This window comes from Microcaecilia unicolor, chromosome 5 (assembly GCF_901765095.1).
Source record: "Microcaecilia unicolor chromosome 5, aMicUni1.1, whole genome shotgun sequence".
Classification (NCBI taxonomy): Eukaryota; Metazoa; Chordata; class Amphibia; order Gymnophiona; family Siphonopidae; genus Microcaecilia; species Microcaecilia unicolor.
The window spans coordinates 170,110,892-170,125,960 of NC_044035.1; the positions used below are offsets into that span (position 1 = coordinate 170,110,892).

At 44.2% G+C, this 15,069-nt stretch overlaps 1 protein-coding gene across 3 annotated transcripts in view; it reads left to right on the forward strand.

The window, feature by feature from the left end:
- NDRG4 (NDRG family member 4) overlaps window positions 1-15,069 on the forward strand; it is a 372,584-nt gene that overhangs the window by 249,298 nt on the left and 108,217 nt on the right. For all 3 annotated transcript variants that reach the window (XM_030203589.1, XM_030203590.1, XM_030203591.1), the window contains 2 exons: window positions 11,152-11,212; window positions 12,239-12,325. In XM_030203589.1, the coding sequence (XP_030059449.1) occupies window positions 11,152-11,212; window positions 12,239-12,325 (148 nt within the window). The remainder of the gene's footprint in view (window positions 1-11,151; window positions 11,213-12,238; window positions 12,326-15,069) is intronic.

Consider the following 15,069-nt stretch of genomic DNA (forward strand, 5'->3'; position numbering starts at 1 on the left):
CCATGGCACGGCTCAATTTGAAAGCAGCCCAGGGGACGTTAGCCTCCCAGTGGTCTCAAGCCAAGGGAAACCTAATGGATGTCATTTACGTCCTGCCAGAGTTAGCTCACACCCTTCTCTGGTGGACAATGTGATCCAATTTGACTCTGGGACTTCCTTTCCAAATTCCATTACATCAAAATGTGTTGACAATGGATGCATCCCACCTAGGTTGGGGGGGGGGGGGGGGTCATGTGGCTGGGCTTCACACTTAAGGTCAGTAGGAGGCTTATCTTCAAATCAGTCTACTGGAGCTACAGGCCGTTTGGAACACTCTAAAGGCTTCCAGAGATAGACTCCAAAACCACATTATCCAAATTCAGACAAACAGGTTGCAATGTTTTATATCAACAAGCAGGGAGGGTACAGGATCCTACCCCCTGTGTCAGGAAATGGTACATTTGTGGAAATGGGCTCTCCTTCACAGGAGAGGCAGTCTAAATGTGCCAACATTGTCCAGTTCAGCACACTATTAGCCGTTAAGTTCATACAAAGTTAATTATGTTCAAGGGAAAATGAATCTGTTGGCTCAGGCTGCTTACTATGTGAATATTCTATCACTGTTTCATTATTGATACCAAGCATTACATATAAAGGGCAGTTGCTGTAAACTTTGTTTTAATTCGTTTATCCAGTCCTTACATGCACATAGTTTTGCTTTTTAAACCCAAAAGTGAATCCTAAGGGTGGTTAAACAATGAGGCATAAACTGTGTTGTTTGTTTTCACTTTGCTTGTTTTGGACTATTTTGGGTCCTGCTGATCTGTACATCTGCTGTCTGGAATTTTGGAAAATGGAAATGAGAAAATAAAAATTAAATTTTGGATGTACTCCGCAGAAGTTTTTGTTTACTTTTACATGATGTACTATAGTAGAATTGGAAAAGGTGCAGCGAAGGGCGACTAAAATGATAGCGGGGATGGGACGACTTCCCTATGAAGAAAGACTAAGGAGGCTAGGGCTATACAGCTTGGAGAAGAGACGGCTGAGGGGAGACATGATAGAGGTATATAAAATAATGAGTGGAGTGGAACAGGTGGATGTGAAGCTTCTGTTCACGCTTTCCAAAAATACTAGGACTAGGGGGCATGCGATGAAACTACAGTGTAGTAAATTTAAAACAAATCGGAGAAAATTTTTCTTCACCCAACGTGTAATTAAACTCTGGAATTCGTTGCCGGAGAAAGTGGTGAAGGCGGTTAGCTTAGCAGAGTTTAAAAAGGGGTTGGACGGTTTCCTAAACGACAAGTCCATAAACCGCTACTAAACGGACTTGGAAAGATCCAAGATTTCAGGAATAACATGTGTGGAATGTTTGTACGTTTGGGAAGCTTGCCAGGTGCCCTTGGCCTGGATTGGCCGCTGTCGTGGACAGGATGCTGGGCTCGATGGACCCTTGGTCTTTTCCCAGTGTGGCATTACTTATGTACTTATATGTACTTATGCCTGTTCTGGTGTATGCATGTGATAATATTTGTATAATTGTGTATACTTATGGCCATGATTTCTGAACATGCGGCATCATTAAAACACAGACTTTTAAATGCCCAGCTGGGTATATATGGTAATTTCATCTTTGTTAAATGTTTCATACATACCCATGTAGTTGCTCCCATGATATAACTGAATTCTATTATTCTGTATTTTCAAATGTAAGCCACATTGAACCCGAGTTTGCTTAGGATAATGTGGGCTATAAAAAAATCCTTATCCTCCACCTTTTAAGACAGTGCATATCCAGCTGGATGGTGATGGCACATTGAAAGCAAGTTTGGTCCAGTGAAGACTAACTCAAAATAACCTGTTCCTTAGCTGGACCCTAGTATTACCACATTGAAAATGTGACCATACCATGCTTCTGTGGTTATGTTCCACTAATAAGTTAAACAATTAACTGGCTATCTTGAAAGGATTATATAACCTTTGGATGTATGACGAGGGACACAAACATACACTTATTTATTCAATATCATAGATTCCTCACATACAGCCAAAAAACAACCTTTTAGGGTGGATAGTGTCAGTGGCGTTCCTAGGGTAGCTGACACCCGGGGCGGATCGCCGATGCGCCCCCCCCCCCTCCCCGTGTGCAACACTTCCCCCCCCCCCCCCGGCGAAACGACATCCCCCCGGGTGCATTTTTACCTGCTGGGGGGGGTGCCGCGCGCCTGTCGGCTTTGCTCGTTCCATGCTCCCTCTGTCCCGGAACAGGAAGTAACCTGTTCCGGGGCAGAGAGAGCACAGAACGAGCGGAGCAGACAGCGCGTGGCACCCCCCCCCCCAGTGGCGTGCACCCGGGGCGGACCGCACCCACCGCCCCCCCTAGGAACGCCACTGGATAGTGTTCACAATGAGCTCCCTTTATTATCGACCATTTAGAAGAGATGAGTCTTCAGTTTTGGCACAGTATAAGTCAGCACATGAACAAAATATAAGAAAACCAGTGGACTGCATTAGGGGCTTATAGCCCATTTAGTTATGTTTAAACAAATGAGAGATCTGCATGATACAAAATATTTATTTTTATTTTGACTTATAAAACCACTTGTCCCTGAAATAAGCTCAAAACTGAGTAATCTATTTGTGATACCAGGCAAAGGTATCGGCCTGCTTATCCGACATTGCTGCCTGGATGTCCAACCACCACCTGAAACTGAACATGCCCAAGACTGAGCTTATCGTCTTTCCACCAAAACCCACTTCTCCTCTTCCTCCACTTTCTATCTCAGTTGATAACACCCTCATCCTCCCCGTCTCATCTGCCCGCAACCTCGAAGTCATCTTTGACTCCTCTCTCTCCTTCTCTGCGCATGTCTAGCAGATAGCCAAGACCTGTCGCTTCTTCCTCTTTAACATCAGCAAAATTCGCCCTTTCCTCTCTGAACACACCACCTGAACTCTCGTCCACGCTCTCATTACCTCTCGCCTGGACTACTGCAACTTACTCCTCACCGGCCTCCCACTTAGCCATCTATCCCCCCTTCAATCTGTTCAGAACTCTGCTGCACGTCTCATATTTCGCCAGAACCGATATACTCATATCACCCCTCTCCTCAGGTCACTTCACTGGCTTCCGATCAGATACCGCATTCAATTCAAGCTTCTCCTTCTTACCTACAAATGCACTCAGTCTGCTGCCCCTCACTATCTTTCTACCCTCATCTCCCCTTACGTTCCCACCCGTAACCTCCATTCACAGGATAAATCCCTCCTCTCAGTACCCTTCTCCACCACCGCCAACTCCAGGCTCTGCTCATTCTGCCTCGCCTCACCCTATGCTTGGAACAACCTTCCTGAGCCCTTACGCCAAGCCCCCTCCCTGCCCGTCTTCAAGTCTTTGCTTAAAGCCCACCTCTTCAATGCTGCGTTCGGCACCTAACCCTTACCGTTCAGTGAATCCAGACTGCCCCAATTTGACTGCCCCTATCGGACCGACCGTTCACTTGTCTATTAGATTGTAAGCTCTTTGAGCAGGGACTGTCTCTCTTTGTTAAATTGTACAGCGCTGCGTAACCCTAGTAGCGCTCTAGAAATGTTAAGTAGTAGTAGTAGAATCTGAAATGTAAACTTCTACAAAACAGAAGCAGATGTGATTCCATGTGCCCCAATGAAAGGAGAGTTTAATTTTACTTCCATTTAATTTCAGTGTATTCCGTCTTTATAACACCAGGCTTCCCAAGGCAGATTACAACAGTTAAGATGAACCCATCAAGAAATAGGATGTCCTCACTGAAATTTTGCCATCTGTATTGTTTAGAACAGCATAGAAAAATGAGCACAAAATACAGAGGTTATAACTGCTGTTTCCATCAGCTATGATAATGTTTTTAAGCTGTTTTTGTGATATTCAATTTTTATTTAATGATATTTATATCTAGATATGGGAAGCTGTCAAATAAGTAAAAAAAAAAAATCTTTTGTCCTCCACCTTTTCAGGCACTGCCTATCCAACTAGAACAGCTTTAGACTTTTTACAAATGGATCATGCATTTATTTTTAATAATCTTTTGCTATTGTTTTCAATAGTGTTTGCTATTGTTTTGGGTGAACTAAAGCTCCGCCTACTGCCAGCAAGCTCCACCTTCTGGCTTCAGCCCTTATAATGGACTAGATAAGAACACCCCGTCTCCTGTTTTCTTCAACCTCTTTGTGCTAGATCAGGCCAGGATTCCAGAGAAATAAGCCCCCTTCCCCCAGATGGTTCAGTGCTTTTCACAATAAGTGACAGCAGATACTACCCCTGCAACTGTCTTGGCACCACAAAAATGCCTCCAACCACAAAAACTACCCCCATAACTATCCCACCTCCCCCAAATCTGCTCCACCCCCAAATCCTATCTCCTGAAAACTGCTCCAGCTCACAAAACTACCCCCTGCAGCTGCCCTATCACCTCACAAACTGCCATCACAGCCAAATATCTAACTGCACCACCACCTATATATTGCCTCACCTCCAAAAAATAGCCCTCTGTAACAATCCCAACCAAAAACTATCCACCACAACTGCCCCCAAACTTCCACCACTAAAAAAATTAAAAACACCCTCTGTGATTGCGCTATCACTGTGCAAACTCCCTCACATCCAAATTCTAACTGCCACACCCCCAAAACCTAGCCCTAACTGTTCCACCACCCTCAAACTGCTCCATCCCATAAAATACCCCTCCCCCGTAACTACTCCACTATACCCACACTCAACATTCCACAGGCAAGGCGGACATGAATTTACTCATATACATATATACTGGGCTTTGGCAAGAAGTACGTGAATTGTTCTCCGCGTGTGTTCCCTACAGATCCTTCTTGCATTCCTTAACCCCCCCATTCTATATCTTGGCAGCTATATTTATATACAGTTTCCGGTGGTGTAATTCCAGGGCGGAAGTCCGGCCGACTACCACTCGGTGTGCAGCCTGATGTAGTATGATTACTATGGTTCCTCCTGAGGAAGGAAACGAAATGCCGATCAGCATCGGGGAACCGGCGATTTGATGTTTCCAAACTTGGACACACGTTTCTAGCCCCCTCAATTTGTGGGCTTTGGACATTCTTAGTGATACTTGTCTTCTACAAGAAACATCTATGTGGTTGGACGATTATCCAAATTCACTTATGCATATACATACGGTGTATCTTTTATAAAGCTGTTTCAGCTACACAAAGGACAATGGATACAGATTATAGGCAGGTTATAAATGATTCATAGAATCAGTGTTATGATGAGCTCATTGGGTTATCGATGAGCTTTAAATTGACATATATACATTGTATTGATCTATGACTAACTGTATCATCTTTGCGAGAGGTATTTATAGTTGCACTCTATTGTTATGTATATGGGTGGAGAGCAGAAGCGTGTGAATGTCTTGAGTGAGGCATCACAGGGTATGTAGGCTTGTATGAACAATTTATATTTATTGTGAATAAAAGTAAATGATTTTTTCATATGTTCTAGAGTCTTTTGTAGTTATATAAGCTATATTTATATACCAAGGGCTAGGTTCAGTAAATGGCACCCAAATTTAGGTGCTAGAAAAAATCAGCGCCCCGCGTTATTCTACAAAGGGCGCTCCGGGATGAGCTCCTTTTGTAGAATAGTGTTGGGTGCCAAATTCTGCACTCAGCTTTGGGCACAAGGACTTTCACAGCTGAAACCTGGTGTAAATCCTGGTGTGTAAGTTGGGCACGCATCCACGGTATTCTGTAAAAGTGTGCACAATTTTCCGGAATGCTCCTGCTCTCCCCATGCCCGTCCCATGGCCATGCCCCCCTTTGCAGTTATAGGCGATGACATCTGGGCACGTAAATTTTCTTGCTGATCTGCCGTTTCAGCCCCATTTCAGTGCCTTTCATGCGTTAGAACGTGTTTCAGTGCCAAACGTCAGGCACCTAATTAGCATCTAACTTCAGATGCCTTTCATAGAATTCCCCAGCACGTGTGCAGATAAGTTATAAAATTCTAACAGTTGCATGTGTGACTGTTACAGTTATGCACATAAGTGCAAGGTGGGTGCTAATCGGTATTCTATAACTTTAGCACACAACTCGTGCAGTGTGTAAATGAAAGGGAACCTACACAGAGGGAGGTGCAGGGACAGCCCAAAACAATCTGCCGCCTGAGGCAGAAAATGAGCTGCCGCCACCCCTGCCCTTCCCCCAACCCTTTCCCCCCAAATTACCTTTTCTATTCTTTTCTTGTTTTTAAAAAGAAGGCGGCAGCAGCAGCCACTCCCATAGGCTGCTCTGCCGCCAGTCCAGCTCCTTCTCTCTACTGCAGCTGGCCCGCCTCTCTGACGTAATTTACTGTTTCCTCGGAGGCGGGCCGCCCGCAATAGAGAGAAGGGTCCGGGACCGGCAGCAGGACAGCCTATGGGAGTCTCTTCTTTTGAAAAACAAGAAAAGAAAAAGGTAATTTCGGGGAAGGGGGTTGGGGAGGGAAGGGTTGGGGCCGATACTGCCTTACAAGTTTGCTGACTGAGGCCCCCGACTCAGGTGGCCTAATGGTAGGGCTGCCACTGAGGAGGTGCATGGGTGGGGCTTAGGCGTGCCCATCATTTACACATGTAACTTACAGAATACTGTAAGTTATGTATTAAAGTGCCGTGTTCAGGCACACAAATTTATTCCTGCTGTTGACATAGTGTAAGAAGGTGCACCTAAATGTAGGTGCGTAGATGACTGCTTACGTTGGTGTTCTATATCAGACTCTGGGCACGTAGATAACATTATGGAATTAGCACTTGGTGCACTGCATATAGGCACCAAATTTGTGGTGCCCAGTTATAGAATTACCCCCTAAGTGTTTAGGAAGCAGAACAGGTGGACAGAGCTCATTACCTCTGATCACTTTCTCAGGTGACACCACTGAGTACTATGCCAGATGTACTAGGCTGCGTTTGGTTTGCTATTCTCTAAAAAGCTTATGAAATATCTCAAAATATTATAGAAAAAATTGTACAGGAATCAGAATTAAAAGTCTTTAATTACTCACCCACCATCACAGCATCTGATATCAGTTGTAAAGTTATAACAAAACTTACAAAATCTAACATCAGGACCTCTGGTATTTATAAGAAATTAGACTAATTATATAAAGAAGAGAAAAAGAAGGAAGAGGAGTTTGTTCCTCATACAAAGGTCACAGAACAGAGAGAAAGCAGAGAAAGAAAGAATGAAGAAAGAAAGAATGAATGCCTCGACTTCCTATCATCAAAAGCAATTCTTGATCCACTTCAATCTGGCTTTCGCCCCCGTCATTTAACCGAAACGGTGCTTACTAAAGTCTCCAACGACCTGCTCCAGGCCAGATCCGAAGGGCTTTATTCTATCCTCATCCTTCTTGATCTATCTGCTGCTTTTGGCACAGTCGATCACAGCTTACTCCTCGATACGCTATCCTCGCTTGGTTTTCAAGGCTTGTTCTTTCTTGGTTTTCTTCTTATCGCTCCAAACGTACTTTTAGCGTATACTCTGGTGGATCCTCCTCTTCCTCTATCCCGCTGTCAGTTGGTGTACCTCAGGGATCTGTCCTGGGACCTCTACTCTTCTCCATCTATACTTCTTCGCTTGGTACTCTGATCTCATCCCATGGTTTTCAGTATCATCTTTATGCCGACGACTCCCAGATCTACCTCTCTACACCAGAAATCTCAGCAGGCATCCAGGTCAAAGTTTCAGCATGCCTGTCTGACATTGCTGCCTGGATGTTTCACTGCCATCTGAAGCTAAACATGACCAAGACTGAGCTTCTTATCTTTCCACCTAAACCGACCTCTCCTCTCCCCCCTTTCTCTATTTCTGTGGATAATACGCTCATCCTTCCCGTCTCATCAGCATGTAACCTTGGGGTCATCTTCAACTTCTCCCTCTCCTTCGCTTCACATATTCAACAGACTGCTAATGTCACGTCTGTGGTCGTGACCACCCTCAGACTTACCCTATTTCTGGGAATCAGTGTCTGTGCTGGTTTCTGTCTACTTCTGAGTTGGCTCTGTTTCTGTCTCTGGGTGCTGGCCATTTCCAGCATGGCGCTGATTGCCTCAGTATACTGCACCTGTGTGGGTTTAACCTCTCTGTGCTTCAGTATACTGTTCCTGAGTTAGCTCTATCTCTGTCTCTGTGGGCTGGCTGCTCTAATGGCTTCACTACTCTACACTTGTGTGTATTGGGCCTCTCTGTACTTCAGTGGGCTGTTCCTGAGGTAGCTCTGTCTCAGGCTGGGTGGGCTGGCTGCTTCCGCCTGACACTAATTACCTCAATAGACTACACCTGTGTGGGTTAGGTCTCTGGGCTTCTGTATGCTCCTTGCCTGTGGCCTGAAGGGGTGACCTCATCTGTCAGGGCCTTCTTAAGGAACTGGTGTTCTGGTCTTCAGTGCCTTTGCATTGCCAATGCCTACGCAGTGCCTTAGGTCCCAAGGTTAGTGTGCTGTTTGCACAGTTAGCTTTCCTTGGCTTTTCTTGTGGGCTTCCAGCCCTTCTGCTTTGCTAGTTACTATCACCTGTGGGCCTTGCCTTCTGGCTCAGGGTATTATTGCTCGTAGGCTTTCTGCCTAGTCTATTACTTACCTGTGGGCTTCTTGCTTTCCTGCTCTGGGTATTATTGCTCTGTGGGCTTTCAGCCCTTCTGTGTCTATTGTTCTGTGGGCTTTCAGCCCTTCTGTGCCCATTGCTCTGAGGGCCTCCAGTCTATCTGTGTATATCCCTTTATCTGTGGGCTTCCAGGCCTTCTGGCTGTATTACTGCGGCCTGGGGGTTTACAGCCTTTCTGTGTGTATTATTCTCTGTGGGCTTCTAGCCTTTCTGTTATCCCTGTGCAGTGGCTCTGCTCCCTGTCTGAGGTTGGTTAGCGGCTGATGCTGCAGCCATTTCTCTCCTTTCTATCTGTTAGCTACTGTAGCTCCAGTCTAACCCTTCCTCTGGCAAGCGTATCTGTCATTCCCATTCCCTTGAGCTTAGCTTGTATGTAGCTCCTGTATCCTGCTTCTCAAGCCTGAACCCTGCTGTAGGATGTTGTTCCTGGATTCCTTGTTGCTTGCCTCTTCAGTTCCAGCCCAGCCACTCATGTCCTGTCTACTTCAGCCCATCTTAGGGTTGCCTGTCTCCTGTTGGGTGGTTTTGCCTGCTGCTGCCACCTCCGTGACAGCGGCCCAAGGGCTCACATTTCCCAGAGAGACCTGACAGCTAAAACCTGTCGTTTCTTCCTCTATAACATCACCAAAATTCGCCCTTTCCTTTCTGAGTATGCAACCAGAACCCTCATCCACACTCTTATCACCTCCCGCTTAGACTACTGCAACTTGCTTCTCAAAGGTCTCCCACTGAGCCATCTCTCTCCTCTTCAATCTGTTCAAAATTCTGCTGCACAACTAATATTCCGCCAATGTCGTTATGCTCATATTAGCCCTCTCCTCCCTATCCGTTTCCGCATTCAGTTCAAACTCCTCTTACTGACTTACAAATGCATTCACTCTGCAGCTCCTCAGTACCTCTCCACTCTCATCTCTCCCTACACTCCTCCCCAGGAACTCCGCTCACTGGGCAAATCTCTCTTATCTGCACTCTTCTCCTCCACCGCTAACTCCAGACTCCGTTCCTTCTATCTTGCTGTACCGTATGCCTGGAATAAACTTCCTGAGCCGGTACGCCAAGCCTCATCTCTGGACATCTTCAAATCTAGGCTAAAACCCACCTCTTCGATGCTGCTTTTAACTCCTAAACCTAAACCTTCAACTGTCCCCTATCCCTGATATGTCCTGTCTGTCCTAACCCTTATCCCTTACTTGTACTGTCTGTCTGTCATAATTAGATTGTAAGCTCTATTGAGCAAGGACTGTCTCTCCATGTTCAAGTGTGAAGCGCTGCGTACGTCCGGTAGCGCTATAGAAATGATAAGTAGTAGTAGAATTAGTTTCTAGAAGGTACGAAGGTGGGGGGAAAGCAAACCCCTTAGGGAAAAACAGGCCATTTGGTCAGATCTGAAACTCTCTCTCCATGCCTAGTTTTTCAAAGTTCCTATGTCTGCAGCGTGCTTTCATAGGCTGTGGTGAGCATCCACCTCTCCTCTACCCTGGACAAATCATAGGTGCTGCATATGGGCTGGAGACTTGTAATTGGGACTGTCACTTTCATATGTGCTGGAAGCTTGCAATTGGTCCTTGCCATACCTTTTCTCAGTAAATCACTTTTGTAACAGGATATACTAAGTATCTGAGTTGCCTTAGCAGCATTTTCACCATCAGAGCATGTGACCAGCCAGAAATTCCTTCATGTGACTGACAGGAAAAGAGAGATGGGGGATGGGAAGTAATGCAGTATATCTGAAGTAAAACTTTGTAGCTTATAGCTAAAATTATAGACACAGACCACCTCCTCCAGAGGAAAGGGAGAATCTGACAGAGGAGCACAATTGACTCCTACATTTGGGCTGGTTTTCCTCATCACTGACCTGCAATAATAGTTTAACTGGCCTGGGTTTTATGATCAGTTCTGAAGCTAGACTTTAACTTGCAGTATAAGTGGGAGATGGCTGAGAGGGGGAAGTCAGTCATATTGTGTTACGTTTAAATTTCCCTTTCCATGTAGATGGATAGCTTGGTGTACCACTGGATGAAAAGAGGAGAATGAAATGCTGCATCTTTCTCGTATATATTTTCTGCCTGGCAAATTCAGAGACATTTAAGTCAGTCAATACAGAGACACTAATTATAGAAAAAGTAATCTTCAAAACCATTTCTATGGAAGAAATCATACCTTACCTTTTATAAATTTGCCTGTCCATTATGCAGATAAACGTATGTTCCTAGAATCTGTACATGTATACATTTACCTGCAATTTGAAGAGATGTTTCATTTTGAGGATGGGAAGGGCTTGCACTTACCTGCATAGTTTTAGATTTTCTAAAGTATTCGCATGTTTTAACTCAGAAAAAATAGACACACAAGGCAAATGGTGTATAGGTGTTCTCATGCTCTCACTTTGGAAATCCAACAAAGTTCCCAGAGTGAAAAGTGTATATGTACTTTTTGCTAACATGGGCAGTTACAGATTGAATTACCATGTAGAGATTGCTTTCTCCACAGCTTTGCAAAAATGAGTCCTTTTCTATTTCAGGTTTAAGTACGTGATCGGCATTGGTGTGGGAGCTGGAGCATATGTCCTGGCCAAATTTGCTGTAAGTGACCCATGTACTGTGTTAGTTAGCCAGTAAACTGTCCTGATTAGAATGGAGTTAGACTGAGCACAGTAAGAGTCTTGGCCAGTCAGATCTCAGTATTGTCTCACCTCCTCAATTCGTATATATGGTCCTGTACTTAGGATCTGGGTCTCATACAGGTTTTTTAATGTATGTGCAAGTAATTTATCAAGCATTTTACATTTCTTTAATACATGACCAATTAAAAATGTAGTATAACTTTGTAAAAATCTTAGCGATTATTTACGATAAAATTATTAATCTGCAGCCCAGATAGAAAAAATGAAATGATTACTGATAGATGATAAAGGTTTTATTCTCTCTGCTCCTGAATGAAGGGAGGGGTTTGTGTAACTCAGGACTGTGGACTTCACAGGGTGGTTATGAAAATCCCTCCCCACCACCCATAAGCATGTAATGAAAATCCTCCTAGTACTGCTGGGAGTATCCATTTTATACAAGTATCATAACAAGGTGCTGATACTGAATTGATCCTCCTCAGCTCATGCCAATATAACCTCCCAATTCTTACAAACTAAGCAGCAAAACTATGTCTATGGTGCAACTTTATATTGGCATAATATGATTGCTTTATATTCAAGATAAGTCTGATTGAGAACTCTTAAAACTCATTGTCCTTCAGGTAGATAATCTCACCTGGTTCAACCACTTGCTCTTTCTTTGTATTGCACTTGATATTTGAGTCTTATCGTTCAGAATTTTAGTACATTACATATGTGATATACTCGTACCCTGTGAAACCACTATGACTACAAACAGATGGTGACACTGAGAAGTTCCCCCTCCAAGTTAGAGCTGTGGACTACCCATTGCAATCATTAAATAAATTAGGGGGAGAAATAAAATAAAGCATTTTAAAAATGTAAAAAAAAAAAAACAAAAACAAGCAGAGAGCCAGAGTATTACAGCTACACCACTGAGAGTCAACTATATAGACATTTGAGTATGTAGAGAGTTATTTCCCTCTATTTCTCTTTCATGTAGCTGATTTTCCCAGACCTGGTAGAAGGACTCGTCTTGGTTAACATTGACCCCAACGGCAAGGGCTGGATTGACTGGGCAGCCTCTAAGGTGAGCAGCTACCAATGAAGAACCACTCATGCAAAGTCTAAGGTGTGCTAGAGAGAGAATTTGACTCCACAGCCTAACACTGTTCCATAGTCCTCAAAGGCTGCTGAGGAGAGTATCTGATTCTAAAACCCGCAAAGAATTCAGATAACTCAACAGCCTGTGGCTAGTACCTGTTTCAAAAGCTGTAGTTATAAATTCTTGGGGCTCTGCTTATTTTTCTCACAGTTGAATCATGGACTTGTGTGTGGGGATTTGCATAAAATCCTGGGAGTAGCTACTGGTATCTCTTGGGGAGACTGATTGGTGCAACAGGCCTTAAAACCCTGCCATGCTTGACCATCTTTTGAGATAAATACACCTTTACAATGAATCTAGTTAACTCTTTCTGCCTTAATATCCTATCCTTTGGCAGTTTCATCAGTTTCTATTCCAGCCTCTCACTTACTTGCAGCATACCAGGATGGAACCTGGTGCTTTTACAGTATTCCAGACAAACAGTATCATATACCAGTAGAGTTTCTAAACCATGATTCTGCCGTCTAACTTAGAAACAGAACATGATAGTAGATAAGTACAGCAAGGCCATAGGCGGTCGGTGCCTAAGCTGTTTGTAGAAGCTAAAGTTGATGGGTCAGGGGTGGGGGTGGGACAGGGCTAAACAGGGGTGGGACCAATGCAGGACCTGATAACATAATTGTCTGACATGCAGAAAAGTCAGCACAATTGTTGCAGGTAATATCCAATATCTAAATTTAATAAAAAGTATATATCAAATGTCAGAATAAAGTGACAAGAAAATTAAACAATGGATACTTCTATATTAATTTATTAACATTTATTTACCGCCTTTTTGAAGGAATTCACTCAAGGCGGTGTACAATAAGAATAAATCAAACATGAGCAATAGACAATGACAGCAGTAAAAATATTCAAATAACAGTACAAAATATGGCGTGGAGGGGCATAATCGAACGCGAACGCCCATCTCCAAGGGCATCTATGTCCGAGAACAGGTACGTGAAGGGGCGGGACAGACTGTATTTTCGAAAAAAACAGGCGCCCATCTTTTTTTTTCGATAATACGGTTTGTGCCGGGCAAATACATCGGATGTGTGCAGATTTGAGCTGGGCAGTTTCGTTTTTCAACGATAATGGAAACCGAAGGCGCCCAGCTCAAAAACGAACAAATCCAAGGCATTTGGTCATGGGAGGGGCCAGGATTCGTAGTGCACTGGTCCCCCTCACATGCCAGGACACCAACCGGGCACCCTAGGGGGCACTTGTAACAATTAAAAAAAAAAAGTAAAATACCTCCCAAGTCAATAGCTCCCTTCCTTTGGGTGCTGAGCCCCTCAAATCCCCCCCCCCAAAACCCACTGCCCACAACTCTACACCATTACCATAGCCCTTATGGCTGAAGGGGGGCACCTAGAAGTGGGTACAGTGGGTTTTGGGGGTGGTTTGGAGGGCTCCCATTTACCACCACAAGTGTAACAGGTAGGGGGGGATGGGCCTGGGTCCACCTGGGTGAAGTCCACTGCACCCACTAGCAACTGCTCCAGGGACCTGCATACTACTGTCATGGAGCTGGGTATGACATTTCAGGCTGGCATACAGGCTGGCAAAAAAAGTTTTTAAAGTTCTTTTTTTTTGGTGGGAGGGGATAGTGACCACTGGGGGAGTCAGGGGAGGTCATCCCTGATTCCCTCCGGTGGTCATCTGGGCAGTTGGGGCACTTTTTGGGGACTTGTTCGTGAGAAAAAAGGGTCCAGAAAAAGTGACCCAACTTCTCGCTAAAAATGCCTGTTTTCCATTATCGGACGAGGGCGCCCATCTCTGCTCGGCCGATAAACACGACCCAGTCGCGGCTTCACTACGCCTCCGACACGCCCCCGTCAACTTTGTTCGTTCCCGCGACACATTGCAGTTGGAGGCGCCTAAAATCGGCTTTCGATTATACCGATTTGGGCGCCCACCGGAGAAAGGCGCCCATCTCCCGATTTGGGTCGAAATATGGGCGCCCATCACTTTCGAAAATATGGCCGATAGTATACTACTTACAATGCCAACACAGTACATAATAGAACATTTTAATGGACAGTGTGGGGTTTAAGTAAAGAAAAGTCCATAGACTATTATTAAAATGGACTTGGGGAAAATCCACTGCTTATTTCTGGGATAAGCAGCATAAAATGTTTTGTACTTTTTTGGGATCCTGCCAGGTATTTGTGACCTGGATTGGCCACTGTTGGAAACAGGATGCTGGGTTTGATGGACCTTGGTCCGTCCCAGTATTTCAATACTTATGTACTTAACTTCATGATTAAATGGGATGACCTATGCGAAAATGTTTTAAATAACATAGCTCCCCTCAAATCTACATCCAAACCAACGCAGAAAATTTTACCTTGGCTTAATTAATCTATCCTTCTTTTGAAAAGGAAATGTAGAACATTGGAAATAACATGGGCTAAAGACAAACCAAATGAAAACAAATTAACTTGGATCAAAACATATAAAAATTGCAAAACTTCAATGCTATAACAAAATATTCGGTGGTAATTTCCTTAATACCAGTAAACTTTTCAATCTGATAAAATGCCTATTATCCACAAAAGAAATAACCACAACCACAGAGTCTCAACAGCAGAGCAACTGGCTACTTTTTTCGAACAAAAAAATAGTTAAGATCAGAGAAGGAGTCCTCAAATTAAAAATCAGCCATCAAGATATTTACGAAAAAC